At 48.3% G+C, this 27,083-nt stretch overlaps 3 protein-coding genes across 10 annotated transcripts; 1 reads left to right on the top strand and 2 right to left on the bottom strand.

Annotated features, from left to right (window-relative positions):
- Positions 1-10,345: 10,345 nt before the first annotated feature.
- Positions 10,346-17,900, bottom strand: NFKBID (NFKB inhibitor delta). 4 transcript variants are annotated; one of them, XM_045582508.1, is made up of 12 exons: positions 17,449-17,900; positions 15,894-15,994; positions 15,644-15,704; positions 14,999-15,216; positions 14,543-14,733; positions 14,358-14,463; positions 14,106-14,252; positions 13,954-14,005; positions 13,717-13,865; positions 11,812-11,928; positions 11,410-11,574; positions 10,346-10,930 (listed from the first exon to the last, which is right to left on the bottom strand). In XM_045582508.1, the coding sequence occupies exons 4-12, from the start codon at positions 15,002-15,004 to the stop codon at positions 10,877-10,879; spliced, it is 987 nt and encodes a 328-aa protein (XP_045438464.1). In that variant the 5' UTR covers positions 15,005-15,216; positions 15,644-15,704; positions 15,894-15,994; positions 17,449-17,900; the 3' UTR covers positions 10,346-10,876. The 4 variants fall into 4 exon arrangements, with proteins under 4 accessions (XP_045438464.1, XP_045438465.1, XP_045438463.1 ...); XM_045582509.1 differs by lacking the exon at positions 17,449-17,900 and adding an exon at positions 16,306-16,338; XM_045582507.1 differs by lacking the exon at positions 17,449-17,900 and having other exon boundaries at positions 14,543-14,688; positions 15,894-17,018.
- A 958-nt stretch (positions 17,901-18,858) lies between these two features.
- On the top strand, positions 18,859-20,331 carry HCST (hematopoietic cell signal transducer). 2 transcript variants are annotated; one of them, XM_036440596.2, is made up of 4 exons: positions 18,859-19,035; positions 19,434-19,457; positions 19,825-19,956; positions 20,178-20,331. In XM_036440596.2, exons 1-4 carry the CDS (start codon positions 18,993-18,995, stop codon positions 20,213-20,215), a joined length of 237 nt encoding a protein of 78 aa, XP_036296489.1. In that variant the 5' UTR covers positions 18,859-18,992; the 3' UTR covers positions 20,216-20,331. The 2 variants fall into 2 exon arrangements, with proteins under 2 accessions (XP_036296489.1, XP_036296487.1); XM_036440594.2 differs by having other exon boundaries at positions 18,881-19,035; positions 20,175-20,331.
- A 141-nt stretch (positions 20,332-20,472) lies between these two features.
- On the bottom strand, positions 20,473-23,083 carry LOC118720539 (transmembrane immune signaling adaptor TYROBP). Of its 4 annotated transcripts, none has more exons than XM_036440590.2 (5): positions 22,929-23,083; positions 22,560-22,586; positions 22,282-22,416; positions 22,069-22,112; positions 20,473-20,709 (listed from the first exon to the last, which is right to left on the bottom strand). In XM_036440590.2, the coding sequence occupies exons 1-5, from the start codon at positions 22,987-22,989 to the stop codon at positions 20,644-20,646; spliced, it is 333 nt and encodes a 110-aa protein (XP_036296483.1). In that variant the 5' UTR covers positions 22,990-23,083; the 3' UTR covers positions 20,473-20,643. The 4 variants fall into 4 exon arrangements, with proteins under 4 accessions (XP_036296483.1, XP_036296482.1, XP_036296486.1 ...); XM_036440589.2 differs by having other exon boundaries at positions 22,069-22,115; positions 22,929-23,081; XM_036440593.2 differs by lacking the exon at positions 22,560-22,586 and having other exon boundaries at positions 22,929-23,075.
- Positions 23,084-27,083: the final 4,000 nt, after the last annotated feature.

Here is a 27,083-nt window from a genome sequence, read left to right as displayed (position 1 = left end):
TGACATGTTTTAGTTATACCTCTACATATGTGTTACCTGTCACAAGAGGGTTGCTATGAGAATTAAAAGAGCTAATATAGCCCCAGCCAGTTTGGCTCAGTGGATAGAGTGTCAGCCTGAAGACTGAAGGGTTCCGGGTTCAATTCTGATCAAGAGCATGTATCTCGGTTGCAGGCTCCAGGGTGACTGCAGGAGGCAACTAATCGATGTTTCTCTCACATTGATATTTCTCTCTCTCTTCCACTCTCTCTAAAAAGCAATGGAAAAATACCCTCAGGTGAGGATTTTAAAAAATGTTGAAAAACAAACATATAAATATTAAAATAATTTTTAAAAGGGTTAATATATTTGGAGACATTAGAACAGTGCCTGCTACTTCACAAATATTTGTTGAATAGATTTTAAAATATTATGGCAACAAACATTCATACGGCACTCGTGCCAGGCATTGCTCTAAGGAATTTATATGTATTGGCACACTTCATTATTACTTGTACCTATGAAGTAGGTATTATAATAATCCTCATTCATAAATAAGGAAATAGAAACAAGGAGAAGTTTTATCACTTTTCTAAGGTCACCGTCCAAGAAAGGTTGGAGCTAGGAATTCAACCTTGGCAACCTGGCTCCCACACCATATTCTTGGTCATTTTGATAATCTACTGTCTAATAATTTGTGGCAGTTCCACATGGTATTCAGGTTGTGCATTGCAAAATTCCAATTGATACTATTCACCTTCTGGACATTATAGTAGTATTTTAACCACAACTTACCAGTAGGTGACAGTAATGTGCCATGTTCTAATGTCAGCATAACACTCGACAGATGGCTTAGGGAGGGAGTAACTATTTCTATTTATCCCAAAGGTCCTCTATGAACTCACAGTGGCTCTTCATAATATACACATGTAAATGCGAGTCATATATATCCTATATAATAAAAGCCTAATATTCAAATTGTCCCCTTGACCGGGAGTTCAACCACAGGGCGGGGCCACTGGTGGTAGCAGGTGGCTGCGGTGGCATCGGCAGGTGGCAGAGGGAAGGGAGGCACCACCAGCCAGCAGCTGCTAGGGACTCTCTGTGCAAAAATTTCATGCACTGGGCCTCTAGTTAAATATATACCCTGTAGGTATTGGAAGAAAGATGCCTAAGTGATGCAAGTTGGATACAATACCACCACTTCATTAGCAAACCCAATTTGCAATATCATTCTGACACTGGTTATAACTTCTGTTATCATTAGCAACTCTAGCAGAAATCTGTAACTAGCACCACAAGTAAGGTGAAAGTGCCTTTATGGTTTGACAGACAAGGGTAAGCAATAGGCAAACAGCAAATAAGGAGCTCTAATTGGGTGGGATAGGAAATGAAAGGCCACCTTGCTCAATATGCTCAGAGCCTGATTCCTAATTGTGTTTAAATTTTAATGGCATTATTGTAATTCCTGTTATTATTGTAATTCCATCAGGAAAAATAATTTCATGTTCTTGTGCCTCTAAGCCACCCTTGTTTTCCTATTGAAAATAATACAATTCTGTTTTTTAATAAGGCAAGATTTCTTTGAGACATGTCAGTGGTATGTGTGTGTTCATACATGTCAGGCTATACATGTTATATGTCAACAGAATCTAAGGTGCTATTGATGATAGGAAATACCATTATTTCATGTAACACAAAGGGAAAATAATGAAGAAATTAAACTGCCACATGATTGATAGTAAGATGAATTCCAATTAAGTTTTTCTTAGAATCAATGAAATACAACATATTAGGAATTCATGGGTTAATTGTCAATATGTGAGTACTCAGAAGAGTATTTGTATGCTGGTACATGGGAGCTGATGTAGGAAACTTACACTGGCAGTCCCTGATTTCATCTCTCAATATTCATACCCTAGAGTAGTGCCTCCCTCCCAACTAATTCTGGGGCTGGTCATGTGACTGACTTTGACCAATAGGATGTCAGCATGCATGATGCAAGCAGGAGCTTCTTTTGGAACACTTCCTTTTGGAGCCACCTGGGCTCCAGCCATCTCAGCTAAGCTATCATACATGTAAGGGAAGTTGTCCAGCACATTTAGGCCTCCACCTGACTACAGCAAGATAATGGAACTGCCCAACTGAGCTCAGCCTAGATTTTGGAATCATGAATAAACGGTGGTTTTTTTTAAGCATCCAGTTTTGTGGTGGAGACATTGGCACATGTGTGCTTGGTTTATTGTCCATGAAAGACTCTGAACAGTGGGAGGCTATGGTGAGTCAAAAGGCTTTCTGGGGAGTGACATCAGCAGCATAGTGGCATGAGAGGATCTCCAGATCTCTCCCCTTGAAGTTTCAAGTGGAGAGCTGTAATTCAGCAAAGGGCTCCCTGCTGAACACACAAACATGTCTGAGAGTTCCATGCATTGAGACATCTGAGGGCAGGCATATGGAGTGAACAGGAGAGATAGGACAACGGAAGGACAGGAGTGAGCAGGGAAGACAGAACAAAAGGACAGAGACAGCTGCAGACAATTAAGCACTGGCTGCAGTCCCAGCAGATGTAAGAAGTGAAGCGGTGCAAACCTCACTGGGAAAACGGAAGAGGGGCAGGGGCAGAGAAGTAGTGCAAAGGGTGGCAGTATTCCACAACCTGCCATCACTGGACAATGGAAGTGGTAGACTTAGGAACCCACCCATCCTCCTATGGCCTGCCTGGCAGTAAAATTCTCACTCGGCTGATTGTGAAAGACACAGATGACTTGTTAGCATAAGTAGTCTGTACTATGTGGCTAAACCCACTAGAAAAATCAGAGCTGCAGACACGTGAACTGCTTCCCCCTGCCGGCCCCTCCTCTCCGCATCACAAGGGAGTTTGGTGGAACAGTTGTGTCACTTCAGACAGAGTAGCTCCGCCAGTGGCTTCGGACTACAGGAGGGCAGGGCCAGGAACACACAGGCCAGGAGATCCATATATGGCCATATCCCACTATAGAGGTGACAGGGTTGTGAAGGAGATACCCACCTCTCTTGGAGAGAGAGAGAGAGATATAAGAGGAAAACATTGATCAGTTGCTTCCCATATGCATCCCAACTGAGACTAAACCCACAACCTAGGTATGTGCCCTGACCAAGAATCAAACCTGCAACCTTTCAACTGTACAGGATGGTGTTCCAACCTGGTCAGGGCTATTGTTCTTTTTTTTTTTTTTTTTTTTTTTTTTTTAATCATTTTTTTTCTTCTTCTTAGAGGAGATTCTTTAACATTTCATAAAATACTGTTTGGTTATGATGAACTCCTTCAGCTTTCTCTTGTCTTGGAACTCTTTATCTGACCTTCAATTCTAAATGATAGCTTTGCTGGGTAGAGTAATCTTGGTTGTTGCTCCTTGTTTTTCATCACTTTGAATATTTTGTGCCAAATCTTTCTGGCATGTAATGTTTCTGTTGAGAAATCAGCTAACAGTCTATGGGAACTCCCTTACTGCTTTTAAGATTCTCTCATTGTCTTTAACCTTTACCATTTTAATTATGCTGTCTCTTGGTGTGGGCCTCTTTGGATTCATCTTGATTGGAATTTTCTGTGCTTCCTGGACTTGTATGTTTATTTCCTTCACCAGGTTCGGGAAGTTCTCCATCATTATTGTTTTACATAGGATTTCAATTTCTTGCTCTCTCCCTTCTTCTGGAACCCCATGATGTGAATGTTGGTATGCTTGAAGTTGTCCCAGAGATTCCTTACATTATCCTCATTTAAAAATATATATTTTTTTTATTTATTTTTTACAGAGAGGAAGGGAGAGAGATAGTTAGAAACATGGAAGAGAGAGAAACATCTGATCAGCTGCCTCCTGCACACCCCCTACTGGGGATGTGCCCGCAACCAAGGTACATGCCCTTGACCGGAATCGAACCTGGAACCCTTCAGTCCGCAGGCTGACACTCTATCCACTAGCAAAACCAGTTAGGGCTGTTTTCTGTTTTCTTATCTTCCAAGTCTTTGATTTGATGTTCTACTTCATCTACTCTACTGTTAATTCCTTGTAAAGTATTTTTCATATCAGTTAATGTGTTCTTCATTTCTGACTGGTTCTTTCTTATGTTCTTTTTTTAGTTTTATTTTTATTGAAGTCCTCACTAAGTTTATCTACTTTTCTCCTAAGTTCATTGAGTATCCTTATACCTAGTGTTTTGAACTCTACATCTGATAGATTGCTTATCTCCATTTTGTTTAGTTATTTTCGGGAGTTTTGTTTTATTCTTTCATTCGGGACACATTTCTTTGTCTCCTCATTTTGTCAGCCTCCTTGTGTTTCTTTCTGTGTATTAAATAGAGCTACTTCTGGGCTTGATAGAATGGCCTTATATAATAGCCGTGAGCGAAAAAGGGCCACATGCTAACCTGACTAGCTCAGGGAAGGCCTTGCAAATTCAGAGACCTAAAGCAACCACAAAGGATGGTCTAAAATGAAAACTTTATTTAAAAAACTTTAATATTATTATTGTAAGGTTTGAGGTGCAGGAAACTGACCGCCAAGATATTTTATTTTATTTTTTATTTTTTAAAATATATTTTATTGATTTTTTTACAGAGAGGAAGGGAGAGAGAGAGAGCTAGAAACATTGATGAGAGCGAAACATCGACCAGTTGCCTTTTGCACACCCCCTACCGGGGATGTGCCCGCAATCAATGTACATGCCCTTGACCGGAATCGAACCCGGAACCTTTCAGTCCACAGACCGAAGCTCAAACCGGCTTTGGCTCGCCAAGATATCAATATTTTAAAATAAAGTTTATTCCCTAGTAATGAGCGGGACTCATTACAGAAGTACCCGTGTTTCCCCCGAAAATAAGACCTAGCGCGTGGAAAGATAAGACATCCCCGGAAAATAAGACCTAGCACAACTTTGGGGGGGGAAAATTAAGACTCTGTCTTATTTTCAGGGAAACAGGGTAGAGAAATCAGAATTGAAGGAGTGGAAAGGGGGGATGGACCCAGCCGGGCTGCCGCCTGGGCAAGGGGGTCTTTTTAAGGGGAGGAACAGGAGAGGGCTGGACCCAGGGCAGAACAGGAAGGGGTGGGCTCCAGGACACTTTGGCAAGCACTGATTGGTGGCTCAATGTCTTGGGGATGTTTCTGTGACAGATGCCAGTAATGCCATAACTCCACCCATCAGTTGGGAGGAGGGAGAACCTTATAATTATTATTATTTTTAATCCTCACCTGAGGGTATTTTTCCATTGGTTTTTTAGAAAGAGCGGAAGAGATAGGGAAAGACAGAGAGAAATATCGATGTGAGAGAAACACGTCGATTGGTTGTCTCCTGCACCAGTCCTAACCAGGGCCTGGGCCGGGGAAGAGCCTGTAACCGAGGATGTGCCCTTGACCAGAATCAAACCTGGGGCCATTTGGTCTGCAGGCCAATATGCTATCCACTGAGCCAAATTGGCTTGGGCTGAACTGAAATTTTTAAAAAAATATATTTTATTGATTTTGTACAGAGAGGAAGGGAGAGAGATAGTTAGAAACATCAATGAGAGAGAGACATTGATCAGCTGCCTCTTGCACACCCCCTACTGAGGATATGCCCGCAACCAAGGTACATGCCCTTGACTGGAATTGAACCCGGGACCCTTCAGTCCCCAAGCCGACACTCTATCCGTTGAGCCAAACTGGTTTCGGCTGAACTGAAAAATTTTTAATTTATAAAGCAGTTTATAGAGGATGGTCATGTCCTAGACTATTGTTTTCCCTGTCAAAGGTCAATCTTTACCTTAACTGAGCCTATTATCTTTTTTGCATTTACAATAACATATATCATTGGAATGTTAAGGTAATTTTTCTTTTTCTAGACCTCTCAAAGCACAGACACTGCTATGCAGAGACCACAAATCCCATCATTGTTATTGAGTTAACTGTTACCTATCCTGCATCTACCTAAGTAAAAGATGTATTAACGAAAAAAATCATTGAAACCTGTAAAGAATTTTACTGAGTATATTTGAGCCAAACTGTTGAGATATGCCGGGAAGCAGAACCTCAACGGATTGAGATAATGCTCTGGAGAATGGCGGGTTACATTTCTATATTTATACATTGCAATTAAAGGAAAGGGACGTAGGTGAGTTACATGAAATTCATTGATGATAGATTAGGGAGGTGGGACAGAGCGAAGCTGGGAAACCTCTGGGATAGGGTAAAAGGTTAAATGATGGACATGAGCTTCTTTTACAGAGATGGATATAGGATACTCTAAACTAAGGTAATTAACAGTTGACAATTAACTTGATAACAATAACAATGAGGGAATGTCTTCAGGCCATTTGTTGTGCCCTGAGGGGGTCGGGGTAAAAAGGAAGTTACAAGTTACCTAGATATCTCACAGATAAGTTATCTTAGAGGCTGGAAGGCAGACGGGCTCAGGTGAAATATCTGGGACAAGACTACCCACTATAACCTGTTTGTAGTTAGATATTAAATTTTCAAACCATCTTTTGTGGTTATCTTAGGTCTCTGGGTTTGCAAGACTGCCACACAGGCCTTCCCTGAGCTTTCAGGTTAGCATGTGGCTCTTTTCTTTCACAGATGTGTCTATCATTGTACTTTTTATCTAGTCCCAGAGGTTTCCCCACTTTGCTTTCTCCCACCTCCCTAATCTATCACCAATGGATTTCATATAACCCACTTATATCTCCTCTTTTTATTGTAATGTATAGAACGGTGCAAAACTGCCATTCTCTGGAGCATTATCTCAATCCATCGAGATTTTGCTTCTCAGTAATTATTGACAATTTGGCTCAAATAAACTCACAAAAAAATTCTTCACAGCTTTGAATGTTTCTTACATTAACACAGGTATCTTGTAGAGTTCAGTGGCATAGCCTTCCCATTCAACTAAACTGAGCATGCCAGAGAGACCCCCACCCCCAACCCAATATGGGTTGTGTGCATGCTCCTGTTGTAGTTGAGCCTTGGTTGCTCTTGGCATATCAATGGGAGGAATTTACCCCCAGGCTGATTGCAAGAACTGGCTATGAATATGTGCAGAGGCCCTACCTTGAGTATGTTGCTTATAGAGTGTAAGGTATGAGGCACAGGAAACTGACCAAGGAGTTTTAAAGTAAAGTTTATTCCCCAGTAATGAGCGAGACTCATTATGGAGGTAGAGAAATCAGAATTGAAGGAGTTGGGAGGGCAGATGGACCAACCTGGGCTGCCACCTGGACATGGAGGATCAGCAGCACGTGGCTGGTCTGGGGGTCTTTTTAAGGGGAGGAACAGGAGAGGGTTGGACCCAGGGCAGAATAGGAAGGGGTGGGCTCCAGGACACTTTGGAAGGCGCTGATTGATGGCTCAATGTCTTGGAGATGTCTCTATGACAGGTGCCAGTAATGTCATAACTCCGCCCACCAGTTGGGAGGAGGGAGAACCTTATATAGAGGTTGTTGAATGGTGCTTTGATGTGGTTTGAAGGTGTCTACTGGGTGCACTGGTTCTGGGGCCTCCTGGGAGGTGTAGTCAAAAAATCAACTGCCACCTGTGTTCTGACCAAGGCCAACCAGCATGAGCCACAAAGTGATCTTCAAATGATTGCTATTTGTGCTGGGCTGGGAGGTGCCCAAGAGAGGCCAAGCTGCAAACTTAGGCCAGCTGCCACTAGTGCCAGCCTGGGGACACTTAGAAAGAGGTATGGGGTACACAAAGGCCAGGTGCTGTTTGTTTGAGAGATTTTAAAAAAGTCTGAAAGATGAGCCAAGATGGGCCAATTGTATGGAAAAGCCACTGGAAACAGCTTGGGTGGGCCCACAAGTTGGGTGAGGAGAGTCTCAGGGAATCACTAGGGAAGGGCAGTTAAGTGTGACAGTTGGCCCAGTCTGCCCAAGAGATAAGGACTCTGGAGACAGACCAGGCCAGGGGGGAAAAGTTTAAAAAAATAAAGTCAGTCGTAAAGCAGTGCTGGGAGTTCCTTTGGGGTGGGACATGCAGACCTCCCTCCGGATCTAGCTGGGAAATTGGGGTCATAAAAAACCGCAGCATCCTGCACTCCCGTTGGGAGTCAGAACAGACATTCTGTTTGAAGCAAAACAGGCCAGGTTGTGTAAATCACCTAAGGAACAGCTAAAGACAGGCCAGGTTGTGTAAATCACCTAAGGAACAGCTAAAGACAGCCAGTTCTTTGTCCTGAGGGGCCAATCAGAGAGTGACAGACCAACAGTGGGATGAGATGGAAAAAAGAGGTATAAGAGGAGGGACTGCCCCTCCATCGGGGCTCTCATCTGGGTGTTTGCCGGCTGCTGCGTCAGCCAAGGTTTGAGCCCAGATTCGAATCTGTAATAAACTCTAGCATGCTTAATCAAATTGGCTCCTGGTGGTTCATCTCTTAGGGACTCGCTTCGTAATAGTAAGAGCCAGGTTGATGGAGACTCAGATATGGTGCCTGCGTGCAGACTGTTGGGGGAGGGCTCAGAAAAGGAACAATGGCCTCTGCCAGCACTTCAGTCTGGGAGAAAGCTGCCCTCCAGCTCTTGCCATGATGCCAGGCAATTTAGTTCCTCCCTGTATGTCCCTGGTTCCTTTCAAGCTGCTGCCCCAGCGCTGGAGCTCAGAACAAGTGAGTCTGAGTAAGTCCGTATGCAGACCCATAAAGAAAACAAGAAAAAAAAAAAAAAGAAAAAAAAATATATATATAGTCTTAAAGAGAAACACCAGGGACTCCAGCAGTCCTGCCTCACACAGCCATAATCCCCACTGGTTTTTACAACCAGAAGTAATGAGGACTTCTATTCCTGGTACTGGAGCCTAAGGCTGGAGATCTGGTGTTGGGCTGGGACCTCTTGCTCCTCAAGGGTACCTCCACAGCTGAGATATCCCTCCCAATTCTTAATCACAATGTGGGTGTGGGACCAACCTGTTCTGGGTCTCAGCCCCTCCTACTAATCTTGAGGTGGCTTCTTCTTTATATCCTTAGCTATAGGACTGTTCAGCTAGATTTCAGGCAATTTTGAATGATAGTTTTTCTATAGTTTAGTTGTAAATTTGATGTGCATGTGAGAGGATGTGAATACCGCATTTACCTATGCCACCATCTTGCCTGGAAGCCCTGTATATGATTGTCTAACCACTATGCTATACACCTGAAACTAATACAAAATAATATTGTGTAAATTGTAATTTAGAAATAAAAATTTTAAAATAATAGTTATAACAGATGGAGAAGAGAGGGAGAAAGGAAGAGAGTGTCTATTCAAATAAATAATTGACATTAAACTCATCAAACTTATGGAAAGAACTGAACCTCAAGACAAAGAAGCTAACAGAACACCTAATTATCACAATATAAAAAGGCCTTCTGCAAAGCACATTATAGCAAAGCTGTCAAAAATTAATGACAAAGAAAGAATTCTCAAGGCAGTCAGAGAAAAGATGGAAACCTATAAAGGAAACCCAATTAGATTATCATCAAAATTTTCAGCAGAAACTCTACAAGCTAGGAGAGAATGGAATCAAATATTCAAAATATTGAAAGAGAAATCACCAGCCAAGAAAAATATATCTAGCAAATTATCCTTTAGATCTGAAGGAGAAATACTTTCCCAGACAAACAGAAGCTGAGGGAATTTACTTGCATTACAAGTAATGCTAAAAGGTGCTGATTTACCTGAAAACAAAAGGACAGAAGGACATAAAACTGTAAGATGACTAACAGACAGAAGCAGGAAACTGCAACTCTTGCTCACAATAGGATATTAAACTCTTAAATATAACATAAATGTTAAAAGAGGTAAAAGTATTAAAATAAAGGACAATTGCTACTGCAATTTGGAAATAAATGCACAGCATAAAAAAGGATAATTTATGGTAACAAAAACATGAAAGTCACTGGCTGAGGGCTGTTAAGAGTGGGAAGTTGCATGAATTCCCTGGCACTGAAGGCTTGCCATGTTCATATCTGGGGCATTGCAGGCACCAAGGGTCGGAGAATGCCCAGGCAAAGCTTCATGTGCTGGCACTGGTACTCAAACCACCATGTATTGACAGGGAGTGGGTGATGAGACATGGACTTGGCACCCACAGTATCTGCTACATGCAGCCACACAGGCACATTCACCCGAACACTACTTCTCAGCTAGGCACTCCCAACACCAGTGCCTCCGGAGATGAGATGACAACAGTTCTAGTCCAAATTGAGTTTAAATCTGTTTTTATTTAATTTTTAGAGAGGGAGACAGAGAGATAGAAACATCAATGATAAATATCATTCATCGGCTGCCTCCTACAGGCCCTCTACTGGGGACCCTGACCAGGAATCAAAGTGGTGACCTCTTGGTTCATAGGTCAAGGCTCAATCACTGAGCCAAACCAGCCGGGCCCAAATTGAGTTTAATAGGGAGTTTCATAAAGAGATTCATTGGAAATGCAAAGGTCTGAGATAGGGGTTTGGTTGAATTCTGAATTAGAAAGCAGTAGGACCTAAGGTTAAAGACCTGAAGAGGTTGGGGGTTCATCTTAAGAACTCTTTTGGGATAATACTGGGAGTTGTTTTGGGATGCCCCAAGTACCATGTAGGGGAATTGCATCTCAGGTTCCGGGTGTGAAGAGCTAAGTGAGGATAGGGGTAGGTGTTCAGGGTGTTTCACAGAAACAATCAAGGGGCTTCAATTTCACAGAAATCATCAAGGGGGCTCCTTATGGGTGGGAGAGGGATAGTACATCACCCCAAATATTGGGGACTGTTTACTCCCACCACAGCAGCCACTTTGAGGTTTTAATGTAAAACCCCAATGGCAGGACATTCCACATACATTATCATGGATTTGCAACATTAGCATACGCTGGCTGTCCCACAGGACGGTGGGGACTGGAAAATCAGTCCAGGTTCTGGGTTTTGAGTCCTAAGAGGACAGGCCTTGGGGTGCCACGCGGCTCCTCTTCAACAGCTGCCGGAGCTGTGAACAAGACAAGGCAGAAGGAGGTGACTTGGAGGTTGCAAGGGGGAGGCACAGCTGGTGAAGTTGGAGTGGGGTCATTTGGGTTTGACATTCAGAGGTTCAGTCAAGATTTGGAATTGAGGGTAAAAAGGCTCAGAGCCAGAGCTGGGGATAAAGGGAAGCTGTTGCTGATTGGACTTCCCTCCTTTGGGTTTGCATAGAGGGCTGGGAGTTGAAGGGTAGGGACATGGGGCCAGAGGTCCCATTTGGGGGTCAGGAGTCCCACTTTGATATCAGGATTCAGGATTATGGGCAAGGGATTGGAGGTCATACTTGCGAATCAAAGGTTATTCCCTGAGGTCAGCATTCAGGGTTATAAGTAGAAGTCATATTTTGAGGTCAGGGTTGGTTAAGATCACCTCTGAGATTTCCTCTAAGATCATGAATGTGTAGGGTCAGGGGTTACCCAGTTAGGTCAGAGGTCACTCAATGCTCACCCCCTCAGGGCCCGGCCCAGGCCGCAACAAGTGGATGGGCTGCTCATTCTCCAGGTTTCTCAATGCTGGATCTGCCCCGGCTGCCAACAGGTGACGCACTATGGCCTCCTGGTGTGGCCCAGGAGGCAGGGCAGCTGCCATGTGGAGGGCTGTGTTCCCATGGGCCTGGGGACAGTGAGGGGAGGACTAATAAGGATTCAGACTCAGCCAACCTGAGCCCTCAAAACCACATTCTGCAACATCCACAGTGCACATTTCTCCCTTCACATAGACATCCCAAACACCACTTTCACATTCCAGAACCTACAATGTTCCCCCTGCAGTCACAGCCCAGAGGACCCCCAACATCCCACTGCCGTCTCTGTCATTTCTTAATCTCCACATTCTTGACTAGAACCCTACCTTCATGTTGACAAAGGCCCTCAGGTCTCCTTGTGGCAGCTCCAGCAGCAGCTGAACTAGGATGGTGTTGGCAGCCTGCACAGCCAAATGCAGAACAGTCTTGTTGCTCTTGATCTCCTGTGGGGAGGGGTATAGGTGAGGTCAGTCCAGTCCTCACACTCAGGCCCCCTATCAGAGCCCAAGAGCCTGTAGACATCCTGCCTCTCCTCTGTATAAGGGCTGCCTTATACAGTTGTATGGACTGTGCACTATTTAAAAGTTTAAGGGAGTGCCATTCATATCACACAAATCACAGAACCTTACATTTATTAAGATAAATTTCCAACCCAAGTGTCTAACAAAAGGCTTCTTTCTAATCCTCCAAGGTGTTCTCTCGGCTAGCAGCTTTCTTGGCCACCCCACATTCTTTTAGGCATAGTAAATTGTACCTAAATCTTATATGGGTGGCACTTTATCTATTACAAGGATGGGAGTTGAGCAACATTACTTAGTGGACTAAACTAAGCCTTTACCCATTTCCATATTAAGCTATTCTCACTTTTGAAGTAAAGTAAGCCTTTTTCCACAAGAAACTTTAATATGTGCCTTTAAAGAGTGATAATAAACATTAAAAATGTTAGGTATTTATACAGAGCAAAACAACCTAGTTGGCTCACCAAATAAATTATGAAGAGAAAACAGAGATGGAGGGGGAAGCTCTCTATTAAGAGTGACTTAAAAGGCATTATCATTGCTTCCTGGCTGGTGTGACTCAGTTGGTTGAGCACCATCCTGTGCACCAAATGGTTGCCGGTTGCCCAGTGGGAGGCAACCAACTGATGTTTCTATCTTCCTTCCTTTCTCTAAAATCAATTAAAAATAAATTCAAACAAACATATTGCAATATGTGAGCTTTATTTTGATCTATGTGTCTTTTAATGAAAAAAAATGTATGTTACTTTAGAGACAAACGAAATTTGAATGAAGCTAGAATAATTGACATGAAATAAAAATAAAAATAATTGTTCATTATTTTTAAGGTGGAATAATGATTTTAAAGATACAAAAATATTTATAGATAAACTTGCTTGGATTTGCTTAAAAGTAATATAGCTAAGTGGAGGAATAGATGGGGCAGACTGGCTATGAGTTGCATATTACTGATGTTTGTTTGGTACTTTAAGTTCATTATATTATTTTCTGTATTTATCTATGTTAAAATTTAACAACAACAACAACAATAAAAAACAACTCCAAAAGTATATGTGGATGTTTAATTATCTCAGCTAGCTCATAAAGTGAGAGGATAATATAACAATTAAGAGCTCAATTCTGGGATCAGACTTCCTGGGTCTAATCTCTCTGACACTCACAAGCTATAAGATTTTTGACATCTTGCCGAAACCGGTTTGGCTCAGTGGTAGAGCGTCGGTCTGTGGACTGAAGGTTCCCGGGTTCGATTCCGGTCAAGGGCATGTACCTGAGTTGTGGGCACATCCCCAGTGGGGGGTGTGCAGGAGGCAGCTGGTTGATGTTTCTCTCTCACTGACGTTTCTAGCTCTCTATATCTCTCCCTTCCTCTCTGTAAAAAAATCAATAAAATATTTAAAAAGGAAAAAAAAAAAGATTCTTGACATCTTGTGCTTCAGTCTCTTTATCAGTAAAATAGAGAAATAACAGCACATGCATTAAACGGGGTTTGTGAGAATTCAATGCCCTATGAAATTCAGTGCATGATAAATATAAGCTCAGGTCAACATCACTTCCAGTTGACAACTGGGCGCAAAGAAATGAAGTAATGTGCTCCCAGACATGGACACGCAGCTGGGAAGAGATAACACCAGTGTTTGTTTGGAGCCCCTGGGCATCCAAATGCCCTCATCCCCCAAGTCCTCCTAGGGACTGGCTTCCCATAACCCAGCTCACCTGGCTGGTGTGGTCAGCACCCATATGCAGCAACATTTGGACGCAAGACAGCCGGTCTCGGGCCTGAATACTCAGCACCCGGGGACAGGGGTCAGGTGAGACCATAGCAACGTTGAGAGCCAGGATGGCTGTATGGAGGGGGGTGAGTCCTGTGGAATAGAGACAGTGAGGGCTTGGCATCTGGAGCACCCACCCTGCCCCAACTGCTGCACCCGCCCTGCCCACAACCCAACTTACCCTCAAAGTCTCTGGCTTCCAAGTCAACCCGAACCCCTGAGTTAATCACAGCCTGGGAAGAGAATGAGGAACTAGATTAGGATCTCCCCAGACCTCCCAGTCCTAGAAGCCATAATATGGGCAATCAATGACCCCATCCACCACAGCCATACCGAGAGGACTCCTGGGAGGCCATAGGTAGCAGCCACATGCAAGACAGAACGTCCCTGATGGTCAGTAGCATTAGGCTCCGCTCCCAGGTTCAGTAGATCCTCCACAATCAGAGGCTGGTTGGCAGCAGCAGCCACCAGGAGAGGAGTCTGCAAGTGAAATGAGATGTCAGACTGAGCCCGGCCCCTTCCAAAGGATCCAGGTCCCCGGACCCTCCGCCCTCAGATTCAGTAATCCAAGCCCTTGGCCCTCACCTTGCCCTTATGCTCACGAATGTCCAGATGTCTGTACTTTTGGAGCACCTCAGCTGCAGCGTATGCTGCCCAACGCAGCCCCCGAGCTGCGAACAGGTGCAGGAACCTGAGGACAGGTGGGAACAGTGGTTAGTACAGATGCCCAGCCAGGCCATGACCCACAGACTCTATCCTCTTATACTCACGTGTCTCCCTCCTCGTCTTGGGCCAGTAGCCGCTGTGGCCCCAAGGCCAGCATATGAGCACGAGCTGTGTCCAGGGATGGTCCAGTGACCAAAGAGGGTAACTGAGGGGGTCGCGAAGGGAGTCCAGAACCTTTCCAGGATCCCACCTGTGGCAGGGAAGGTTCTGCATAAAGCTGGGTATCCAGGGGGTCCTGAAGGGGGCAGGTGGTGAGGAGAGGCAGTCAGCTGAGGATTCCCTCTTCCCAACCCATCCCACCACACACAAACTCATTCAGAGAACCAGGTAAAGGGGCTGCGTGTCCCATCTGTGCCAAGTGAACTTAGACCTTTGGGCCTTAGTTTTGCCTATCTGAGGAACTGGATCTTAACCCAGGCCCAGACAACTCAGAATACTGCATGAAGGTAACCGGGAACTTTGGGGGCCCTTCAGCATTCTGTTCCCACTCTGTATCTCACCTCCATCCCCAGGAGAAATGGATATGGCTGCCCTGGGTCCGAGAATGGGCAGAAGTCAGAAGTCAGGAAACTTTCAGCAGCAGAAGTAGGATAAGAGTAGGCACTGTCTGTGTAGGCAGCATGGGTGTTGGGGCTCCAGTCTGGAAGGCCTGTGGTCGGGGCCAGGCTGCCAAGTCCAGAACCTACAGCCTCCTGGTGGCCTGGGAAGTGAGTATGGCCTGCAGGTGAGAGGAGGAGCAGGGGCGGGTCTGGTTACCAAAGTTAGGAAAGTCATAGCCAAGACTGGAGGACCTGTGTGAGGACCTGGAATCTCCCAAGGTACTGAAAGTACCTTGTACTTCTGGGCTTAGAATTCTGGGACACCAAGGGGTTGGAAGGCTGGACTTCTGGGACCTGGACTCCTAGGATGCTGAGGGGTTGAGCGTCTAGACTCCCAGAAAGGCTGGGAGGCCCCTGGGCACCAAAGGACTGTATGCTTAGACTACTGGGCTGCAGAAAATCTCTGGAAGATCAAACTTCCCCTGGGTCCTGGCAAGAATCAGGGCCTGACTCCTAAAGTTCCCCCAAGTTCTAAGAGTGGGGATGTGAGTCCCAGAAGAAGCTGGAGCTGGGAGCTGAAGGAAGCAGGTGAGTTTCCAGACTTACCAACCTCCCCCTCGTTCACAGATGGGATCAGGGGCTGGGCCAGGGGAGGGGGGAACTGTCCCTGTAGAGACATAAGGAAAAAGGAACATGGTTGAATTTCTCTGGAGATTCTTCAACATCTGCTCCCCAGCTCCAGAATGTCTAAGGCAGGACTGCATCTCATCATTCCTGAGGGCCCAGCAAGCCACAAGCCCCCGCCCAATAGGACAGGGCCTCCCGAGAGCAGTGGATAGGGCTTCATGGGCCTCACCGGTGCCCCACCGGCGTCAGGCTGCTGCTGGCGGCGCCTCTGTTCTTCCAGGAGCTTTTTCACCGTCTGCGATGGGCAGTGGCTGCGCTCATGACGGCTCACTGCGGGGAGGAGGGGAGGGTGAAGGGGTGTAGAGGGGAGAGAAGTCATCAGAACACAAGTTGGGGTCTGGGGATTTGAGCCGCTCCTCGCTGTCCCGCACGGGAGAACTGGCACACTGATGTCACCCGAGAACTCCAAAACCAATCTACGGTTTCGGGTGCGGCGCCCACCCCCGCTGTTTCCTTCCTTTTGCTCCGCACTTTCCCCTCTGAGCCAACTTTCCACCAGCGTCGTGGAAACTGAGGACGGGGGAGGAGGATGCCCTCTGCCACCCCCCCACGACTTCCGCAAAAAATTCCCCCCTCCAGACCTCCAGGTCCTGAGGCCTCGGGGGTTGTCTGGCATCACAGCCCGGGCCCAGGTTCCCAACGTCTCCTCCCAACAAGCCGCCCTGATCCTCCGCGGGAAACCAGGCCTCCCAGCGCTCTCCGGGGTCACCGCCAGCCACTGTCCCCAGCTCCTGGGAGGCCGAGGGGCAGGCCCGCCCCCTCAGCCTCGGGAAAACCCAGGAGTTCCGCACCCTCCCTCCGGGTTCCAGCCGAGGAAGGGTTAAGAGAGCGGGGGCGGCCGGACTCGGAAGCCGCTCGGGGGCGACGCTCTGACGCCGCGACGCGCTGACGCCACGGCGCACACGCAAGGGAACCTTCCGCTTCCCCTTCCCGCCGCGGAGCCAGGTGTCCGCTCGGAGGCGGGGCGGGCGGCCGAGCTTGGCGCCCGCGGAATCCCCACGCGAGGGGAATTCCCCTCCAGCCTCGGTGCCGGGACGGAGGGGGTAGGCCGACTGGGAAGTCTCGGGTGGGGGAGGGGGCGCAGGCATCGCCCGCACAGACCCTGCGGCCGGGCGCGACCTTTCCCACCGAGACCCGTGGCTGAATTAAACCACCACGCCCCCAGGCGCCCATTCCGCCAGGGATTTCTAGGGGAAGGAATCCGGCCGCCAGCCCCTCTCCCCCGGCGCCCAGAAGCCCTGATCCCGGTCCCCTCCCCCCGCGCCCAGGAGCCCTGATCCCGGTCCCCTCCCCCCGCGCCGAGGAGCCCTGATCCCGGTCCCCTCCCCCCGCGCCCAGGAGCCCTGATCCCAGTCCCCTCCCCCCGCGCCCAGGAGCCCTGATCCCAGTCCCCTCCCCCCGCGCCCAGGAGCCCTGATCCCGGTCCCCTCCCCCCGCGCCCAGGAGCCCTGATCCCGGTCCCCTTCCCCCGCGCCCAGGAGCCCTGATCCCAGTCCCCTCCCCCCGCGCCCAGGAGCCCTGATCCCGGTCCCCTTCCCCCGCGCCCAGGAGCCCTGATCCCAGTCCCCTCCCCCCGCGCGCTGGAGTCCAGAAGCGCAAGCGCTCCTCTAGCTCGACCCCGGAATGCCGGCCCAGTCTCCCCTCCAAACACCGGGCACCCTCAGTCTCAGGACCCAGGGTTTCGAGTCCGACTCCCAGCCCCTCACTCCTCCACCCTCCATTACCTCTGGGGTTCCGCTGGGCGGACTGCGGGCCCCCAGGGCCCCGGCCTCGGCGCTGCGCCAGCCTCGCTGTTACCCGCGCAGCCACCGCCGCTGGGTCCCCGATCCTGGGTCCCGCTAGCCTCGAGTGTTTAAATGGGGTCTGGCGCCGCCCGTCCTGGTGGCCCCGCCCACAGCCCGGGAGTCCCCGCGTCTCGCTCTGGCAAACACAGGCCCTGAAGGGGCTGTGCTGACCTTGAGCCCCGACCCCAACGTATCCAGAGAGTGGGGCTCCATACCCTGGTCTGAGGAAAAAAGGGGCTGGGATTTTGGACTCCTGACGGAGGGCCTTGGAGGCCTGGACTTCGTCTCTGACCTGGGGGTGCTGGAGACCGCGACTTTTAGGCTGGGCCGCGGTGGGGCTGTAGTACTGGGTCCTGGGGGAGGAGAGGCCTGGGGGTCCGGACTTCCTGGTCTCCAGGGAGGAAATGTCTGCAGGTAATAGTGATAAAGGTAGACTCAAATCCCCCCCCCCCCCCTCTTTTTCAGAGGTCAGTTCTCATACATTCATTTAAAATAACGTATTACCGCAGGGGAAGCACTTTGCCGGGTGCTGTGTTCAGCTGTGAACTAAGGCCGCAATTCCCCCGCGCAAGCTGACTGACTCCAGGGAGAGGCTTTCTCAGCTCCCAGCTTGGTGCTTGTTCACAGCACTGATGGACAATGTTAACTGCCTGGCTCCCCTGCTTTCATGCTCTGCTGGGGTTCTCCATTTGCTGCTCCTCAGTTTCCTTGGCTGTTTCTTCCTCTTTAGCATTTTTGGAGGGGTGGGGGAGATGTGTGAGTGTTGGGAGGTCTCCATCTGTACTCACTTCCTTGACAATCTTATCCAATCTGGTGACTTTAAAACCATTCATAAGCCATCAACCCCCAAATTTACATCTACAGGTGAGATTCAGCCCCTGAGGCATCTGTGGTCATTCAATTTCTCCACAGGAAGATCTATCAGGCATTTCCAACTCAGTGTACTCTAACCTCCAATACTTACCTTCCCCCTGCCCCCATAACTGCTTCCCCTCCCCCATCCTGTCAAAGGATGCTCCACCTTTTCAGTTGCTTAAGCCATAAGCTTTGGTCATCCTGGATATCTCTCTCTCTCTCTCTCTCTCTCTCTCTCTCTCTCTCTCTCTCTCTCTCTCTCTCTTTCTCTCTCTCTCTCTCACACACACACACAACCTTATCTACTCCATCTACAAGTTTTGTTGGCTCTACCTCCCAAATCTTTCCACAGTCCAGTGCCCACACCCTGGCCAACCTGTTACCTCCCACCTGGACAATCATAACTTCCCTAGTCTCTGTCTCTCCCCCCAGTTTGTCCCCAAAGGCAGTCAGAAGGACCCACCACTTCTTCCCTCCCTTCATTTCCCCCCTCCCCCGCCTGCCTCCACCCCCACAGGAAGCAGCAGTTGGCCTTGCTACCAGCAGGGTGACATCCGCTTTTGCTGTCTCTCTACTCCCCCACTCTTCCTCAGAACCTCTCTGGACCAAATCCCTTCCAGCCCCCAACCATGCTCCTTCCAGGCAACATCCTGCTCCTGCTTTTGCTCCCAGGTGAAGCCAGCAGTTATCGGTGGGGCTGGGGGTGGGGGTGGGGTGGGGGAGTGACTATTGGTGAAAGAAGTGGCTGGGGTGGCATCTGAAGGGAGGGGTGCTGAGAGCAGATCCTTCTCCCAGTGCCCCTTCTTTTCTGGGAGATCCATTTGGCTTCTGGGCTTGGTTCTTTGGGGAGGGAAGCTGAGTTCTGGAGTGCCTACCTATTAATCTCCCCCTCTCACTGCTGGATCTCTGCTTCTGATTTCCTGTCTCTGCTTTTCTGGGAGCTCCCCTACCATTTGGCCGCTCTTTCTCATTTGATCTTTTGGAGTGGAGCTTCTCAGCACATCACCTTTCCCTGCACTCTATTTTGGGGACCACCTCTCCCACCGATTATGTTCTCTCTCTTCCCACAGTGGCTGCAGCTCAGATAGCTCCAGGTGAGAAATCAAAACTCCTTCCCCTTTGCCATGCTACATCAGGTACTGTTTCCATCCCTAAATTATAGCTTGAGGATCCTGGAATACCCGCAGTGGCTCTCCAGATTCCCATCTCTGCAGCAATTCGAAGCCCCAGGGACTTGGCCAACCCCAGCCTCTCTTCGGGAGTGCCCACTATGCCCAAAGCCTCGCATATGTCTCAATATGCTTGAATACCCTCTCTCTGGATCTCCATCTCCCCCCCCCCCCCCATGTGCAACCCCAGGGAATTGGTCACCCATCAGGGGCTTCTGCCCATATGCCCACAGCATAGCCCTCAAAGCCTGGAATCCCCCTCAGCCACCTTATTTTGACCCCCACCCTCCAGGTTCCTGTTCCGGATGTGGTCCCCTCCCCCTGCCACTCCTGGCAGGCCTTGTGGCTGCTGATGCTGTGGTGTCTCTGCTAATCGTGGTGGTGGTGTTTATATGTGCCAGACCACGTGACAGGCCCACCCAAGGTGAGGGCAGGGCCTGGACTGGGGGTGGTGTCCCTAGGGAAGAGGTCCCCATTGAGGGGTCCCCTGGGGGAAGCCCTAGAGGTGCTGCTGGGGAAACCCTGGGGGCCCTGCTGGGGGAACTCCTGAGGAAACCCCTGAAGCAGGAGGTCCCCGAGGAGGTGGAGGTGTGGGTGGGTGGTGGGTGGTCAGGCCTCATGCTTTCTTTTCCCCACCTCCAGAAGATGGCAAAGTCTACATCAACATGCCTGGTAGGGGCTGACCTCCTGTAACTGGGACCTCTGACTTCTGGAATACCCGCAGTATTTTTCAGAGGTCCTGGATTGTGCGTGGTGGCACAGGAAACCTATTCAACGTCAATAAAGCAACCAAAATACCTCTACTTCTAATTCTTCCTCAAAGAACCCAGGATCCCCAAAGCCTCCCTCCCATTTAACTGTTTCTGGGTCCATGACCTACCCTCCCAGAACCAAATATCCCCATCCCCTCAGCCCAGAGAACTGCAATAACTCAATAGTGTTTTGTGTTCCATGTTTATTTGGGGGCAGGGGGTAGGGGACAGGGAAAGTCTGATATCTCAGAGAGGCTACTCTGTAGATTGGTACTTTGTGGGAGTAGGAATAGGGTGCTGAGCAGGCATCAGGAATGGCTGGATCCAGACATTGGGTTGTTGACTGCCATGGTTTGGGCTCATTTGTAATACTGCCTCTGTGTGTTGAGGTCACTGTAGACGTCTGACCTCTGACCTTGGAGCTCCTAAAGGTTTGGACAGGGTGGCAACCATTAGTGGAAGGGGTCTGCCAAATGAACTTAAAACAAAATCCAACCTTCTCCCAGTGGCCTGCAAGACCCCGGTGACTTCTTTAACCTTGCAGCCATGTTAGAAATCTAGGTTTTATTCAGATATCTTCAAAGTTCCCCTTTCCCCTCTGCCTCATCATTAGGCCCCAGCCTCAGAGCTATTGCACATACTGTTTCTCTGCTTAGAATACTGGTCCCCTAAGTATTCCCATGGATGATTCCATCCTCCCCTTCAAGTCTTAGCTCATAGCACTTCCTCAGAAAGGCATTTCTTGATTTCTTCATCTGTAGTTTCTTCCCCCCACACCCCAAGTGATCTTATTTATTTGCTTCAAGTCTGTTTCCCCAACTAGGATGTAAGCTCTGCAGCTATGTCTTCAGTATCTAATTCGTGTAGGCACTCAACAAATAAAGTGAAGCAATGCTTTGCCTAATATTTCACTGCTCCCAGTAACTGGAAAGCTCCTTCAGTCTTATGGACCTCACAGAGCGAGACTCAAGATCTTACACTTTACAAAGAGACTTTTTATCACAAGTGAGGCAAGGCAAAGCTGGTTGTAGACAAGTAAAAAATTTTACAGACTAGGGCTCACAGTTACTGAGGGAGGGTCTTTGGCCCCAAAAGGCAAGCATCATATCTGCATATGGCCAGTCTGGGTGTGCATCTTTCTGGAGAGGGGTATGTTTGGCTTCGTTAGATTCATAGAAGAGCTCATGACCCCTTAGAGGTTAAGAACGATGTTGAGAGGCAGGAATGGAAAGATGCCTCTATTTATATTACAGTTCTTAAAAAAAGGGTTTCAAGGATATGATCTTATTTGCACCACTCCTAGATTATATGCACAATTTTATATTTTTTTGTATGGATTATTCTAAAGAGTCTCCAAATTTCATTAGCTTTTCAAAGGGATGCAGGATCCCAACCCCCAAGCTCCCAACCCCAAAGTCTTTAGAGTTACCAAGCTAAGGCTGAATTATAAGCTTTGGTGAGAGCTTCTGCAAATTAGCCTGTCCTGGTCCAGGCTTTTCCAGAACAATTTGGAGACTGCCTTCTGGCTAAGGCCTGCATTTGCCTTTGCAGACAAACCATCCCTAGACGTTTCTCTCCACACATTTTAAGCTGAGCATAAAAGTTCATGATTGATCATTGAAATTAGTTTTGGACAGATGCCCCATTAGTCTTCAAGGGTTTGAGAAGCTGCTGAGAAACTGGCTTTAGGGTCTAGGTGCTAGAGGGACTTGGGTGGGAGTTGTTTACGACTGACATGCACAGGGCAGGAATGAGACAGAAGGAAGAGAAGCTGGTTTCCTCACCTGGTAAGGTGACTCTGTCTCAGTGATGCGCTGTTTCCGGTTCACTGCTGGGGGTGGAGAGTGGCACAGGTGCAGAGGCACACAAGGTGGTAAATTGGGATTATTTAGTTGATGTGAAACCATCACCATCCCCTTGGATAATTGTGACTTGGGAGCTTACCCCTCCCCTCCAGGCAAGTCCTCAGCATCCCATCCCCATCCAGTCCCACTCACCCTCCACAGCCCCTCGCCCCCGAGGGACCAGCCGGCCCAGAGAGTATACAGCCAGAGCGATGAGGAGGGTAAGTACCAGGTCCCCCAGCACAATACCAGCCAGCACACCAGGGCTCACCACAGAGCAGTTGCAATCTGGGGATGTATATGGACAGGAGTCAGAGGAGGTCAATGGGAGTAGGGAATTGGGAGGTGGTGTCAGGGGGAGTTGGAAGAGATTGGGAAGAAATGGGGAGCCTTTCAGAAATAGGAAGGGGTATTTCAGGGTCTAGGCCTACCGCTCTGGGACTGGACAGGGCTGAGACCTGAAGAAAGAAAAAGAAAGTAAACTGAGTTGTCATAGAAGCTGGGAGGGTGGGTCCTGACAGCCAGGGAGCTAGGGTAGAGAGCAACTTCTGGTAAGACCTGTGGCTGACTTATCCTTCTACACTGACTTATCCTTTTACACCACCCTCTGCGGCCCCTCTGCTGGCTTCTACTAGAAGCCAAATATTGGAGTTTCAGGTGCTTGGAGAGACCCATAGGGTTTTGGGAGCTGGGGACCACTCCTGTCCCTTCCCCTTTGGTTCTCTTTCCACCCTGTTCCCTGCCTTGCCCCAAGATGAGCCCAGGGGCTCAGAAGGCAGCTTCAGAAGCCCCCAACTCACCACCCACAGTCAGAAGGAGAGGCAGGATCAGAAGCCTGTTGAAGAGTCTAAGGCCACCCATGATGCAGGCGGCACTGCTGGATACTACAGTCTGAGGGTCAGTAGGATGTGGCCAACCAAGTGAAGGAGGAAGTCTGAGGTGGGTGGTGGCAGGAGGAGGAGGGGACAGTAGGGAGGGAGGGACAGAGATAGATAACACCGGAAAGAATCAGGCCCAGACATCCCAGGGGCAATGCTATAGCCCCCATTGGCTGGACATGAAGGGAAAGGGTACATACTAGTATATCAACTCAACCTCCTTCCCAGTCAAGGGTCAGACATTGTAACAGGAGGATCAGTGGCTGACTATGGTTGAAGCCAGTTCTGCCTCTTCCTGGCTGGGCAATCTTGAGCAAGTCATTCAGTCTCTCGGCCTGTTTCCTCATTTATACAAGTAAAATGGGGAGTATATAGTACCTACTTTGAGGGTAATTGTGGGATCAAATGAATTAATGTTTCTAGAACAGGGACTGACACTTGTCAGCATTTTATAAGCACCAGCTGTAATCATTAGACAATTCGAACCTTGTGATATTCAGAGCATATTAAAAAAGAGCCATCAGGACATGGGCACTAATGTGCAGGCACTCTGCCCAAGTGTTAACTCACTTAACCCCCACAATACCCTTCGGACATAGATGCTCTTATTATTCCCATTTTACGGAATAACCAAGATACTTGCCCAAGGTCACACAACAAAAAAAGGTGGAAATGGAACCCAGAAACCAAAGACAGATATTTGACCCACAGAGAGAAAGCAAAAAGAACCAAGATAAAAGATAGAGGACCCCTAGCCAGTTGGGCTCAGTGGATAGAGCATTGGCCTGTGGACCAAAGGGTCTTGGGTTCCATTCCGGTCAAGGCGCATGCCCAGGTTTCAGATTTGATCCCCAGTAGGAAGCAGCCGATCAATGATGCTCTCTCATTATTAATGTTTCTATCTCTCTCTTCCTCTCCCTTCTTCTCCGAAATCAATTATATATATTATATGATTGAGGAGAAAATGATGGTAAAAGAGAAAGAGGGAGAGGAACAGACAGTGAGACAGACACACACATCACAGACACAAGATTAGAGGTTGGGATGAGGCAGGCCCAATGGGCTGGGTTGGGCTGCTCTACCAAATAAGTAAGTGGCCAGAAGTGAAGACTGAGGTAGAAGACAAAAACTCTTATTTACTCACTAGAGGCCTGATGCAGGAGGGCTGGGGCTGGGGCTGGGGAAGGAGGAACCTGAGGTTAGGGCCTTGGGGGGATGGGCCAGCGGCAGGAAGCTCCCCTCCTCCATCACACCCCACAGCTCCTTGGGCTAAGGAGAGAAAAGGGGAACCTGGATGCTAGTCATGGGACAGACTCGGAGTGGCCTGTTGCTAGGGGTGGAGATGGTGGGGGGAGGGGGCAATTCCGAGTCTGGAGGAGAGAGTCTGGGCCCAGCCCAGACAGCACTGGCTGCTGATTAGGAGAAAATTCTGAGACATCCTAAATTAAATTCCAGCAGGCTTGTGGGTGGAAGGAAGAGACAAGAGAAGTTTATCAGTTAACTACTGAATGGCAAAGACAACGAAAGACTGCTCACATTCCTGAATGAATGTTGAATTACCTGGGCAGACTCTGCTGTCTTTTTATTTACTCACTAGAGGCCTGATGCAATAAATTCATGCAAGGGCCTTCATCCCACCACTGACTGCTGCCACCTATGCCTTGCCCTCTGCCCCCCCACTCCCCACTCACCAACCGCCTCAGCCCCTGCCCACCACCATCACAACTAAGGGGCTTCTGCCTCGGCTTTGTCTGGAAGGATGGGTCTAATTAGCATATTACACTTTTATTATTATAGATGAACTTTTTGAACTTTTGTCCACAACCAATCCAAAGGAGCAAATATTTCTTCCTTATGGACAATGCACCCATCCCAGAACTAGCCCTGCCTCAACTTCCCCCAAACTCTTCATCTGTGACTAATGTAAATTCTCTAAAAACAGCTTACATTTTTTCCCTCCAAACTCATTGTTTAAAAATTCCTGGCCAGAAATAAAGGGCCTGGAAGCCGGAGCCTAACCTGTGTTCTGGGGCCTGAGCAGCCCAGGGAGAGATGTACCAGTGGCTGTGGGAGCTTTAAGTCGCTAGTGAGGTCACCGCTCATGGCCCATCTAATGCTGGGGTTAGTAATTGAGATTATAACTTAAAACTGAGTCATTATAAGGTGATCCAGTTAAGGAACTTCGAAAATCTCTTGTGTTCCCAGAGAAGCAAGAAGGAAGTTGAAATGGATTATAAGGAAACATGTATTCAAGAACTTATACTAAGTATCAGTAAGAACAGCAGATCTGTGCCATCTGATCTACGCCCCCCACCCTCCATGCCCACCACCCACTCCAGCTCTGTATGAGGAAAGTAACATTATGAGTGGACCGAGCCAAAAAGATAGGTTCCCCTTCTCCCGGCTCCCAGTCAAGGACTATAGGGAGCATCACTTCCAGTGGGAAAGGCTGCCAGCCTTACTCAACCCCGCAGGTCCACGGGTCAGAGGGTAATTTCAGGGAGGTGTGATTGACAGGTTAGGGACTTTTCCCTCCATGTAGATGTCACACATCGGTTCCAGGCTCCCCCCAGCGATAACAGGCTCAGAATACTGGGCTCTCTGTCACTTTTGCCCCAGCTTGTTTGTAGTGAAGATTTTCCATGTTGGGAGAAGCAATTCATGAAGGCCAGGGTCTACTAACCCCTGCCCAGTGCCCTGTTTAGAAAGCAGAGGGGGCATTGTGAGGAAAGCCCTCCACTGTCCTTGCCTCCAGTTCTCAAGCTGGTGGCTCAGAGACAAGATAAGAACAGAGCTTTGCTTGGCCGGTGTGGTTCAGAGGTTGAATGGTGACCCATGCACCAGGAGGTCACCAGTTCCATTCCCAGTCAGGGCACATGCCTGGGTTTCAGGTTCTGTCCCCAGCAGAGGGTATGCAGGAGGCAGCTGATGTTGATGTTTCTCTCTCATTGATGTTCTACCTCTCTCCTTCTCCCTTCCTCCCTCTCTCTCTCTCTCTCTCAAAAAAAAAAAAAAAAAAATCAATCAATAAAAACACATTAAAAAGTGGGGAGGGGGTATAAAGGGTCCTAATATAAGGTGACGAGAAGATTTAACTTTGGATGGTGGGCACATGGTGCCATAGACAGATCTTGTAACATAGGAACCCACACCTAAAACCTATTATGTCATGTTGACCAATGTCACCCCAATCAATTTAATAAATATAAAAATATTTTTAAAAAGAAAAAATAATAATAAAAATAAAAATTCCTGGCCAACATGTCATCTCCTTCTCGCCCTGCCACTGGTGGCTTAGATTGCATGCCCCAGGACCTGGTTCTTTCTTGGCTAGCATTTGACTCAGCAAAATCTTTCAGAAGAGCTTTTGGCTGTAAAAGCTTTTTGTTAACACTGCTAATGGCTGCCATTGCCCAGGCTTGGCTGAGTCCTATCACTAAAGAACCATCTCCCCACCACCAGGTCTGGAGTGAACACGGTGAGAGCAGGCCCTATAGGCCCTGCTGGCACCTCAGATCTCTCAAGGTGGCTGCAGAAGAGTCATTCAGGGACAATCAGAGACCAGAGGAGACTCTGAGCCAGGAAGACCCTGATCTGATAACAGTGTTTATTGGCTCCCTCTAGCGTGACATGGGGAACAGACTTTGGGGTGCAGGAAGGGGAGAAGGAGGCTGCAACGGTCTCGTTTATTGTGAGGACTTGTGAGGTTTATCAGAATAATGCCTGCCTGGCATACTCTATATGCTCAATGAATGTTAATTATTATCATTACTAGAGGCCCAGTGCACAAAATTCATGCACGGGTGGGGTCTCTAGGCCCTGCTGGCAATCAGGGCCAGTCCAATCAGGGCCCAAAGGCCCTGGTGGGATCAGGAGAGGAGGCAACCATTGCTGGGCTGGGCGCAGAAGGAATGGACACCAGATGCTGATCCCGTTCAGCACCCCGCCATTATGTGGTTCCCCGCCTCACCCTCTCCTCCTCCCTTGCTGCAGCACTACCCCTGTGGCAGCCAGGCGGTGGGCCAATTGGGACCTGCTGGCTGGGGTGAGGAACAAGGCATGGGAGGTAGGCCGCTG

This window comes from Pipistrellus kuhlii, unplaced genomic scaffold, assembly GCF_014108245.1.
Source record: "Pipistrellus kuhlii isolate mPipKuh1 unplaced genomic scaffold, mPipKuh1.p scaffold_m20_p_17, whole genome shotgun sequence".
Lineage (NCBI taxonomy): Eukaryota > Metazoa > Chordata > Mammalia > Chiroptera > Vespertilionidae > Pipistrellus > Pipistrellus kuhlii.
This window is presented reverse-complemented; position numbering and strand designations above follow the sequence as displayed.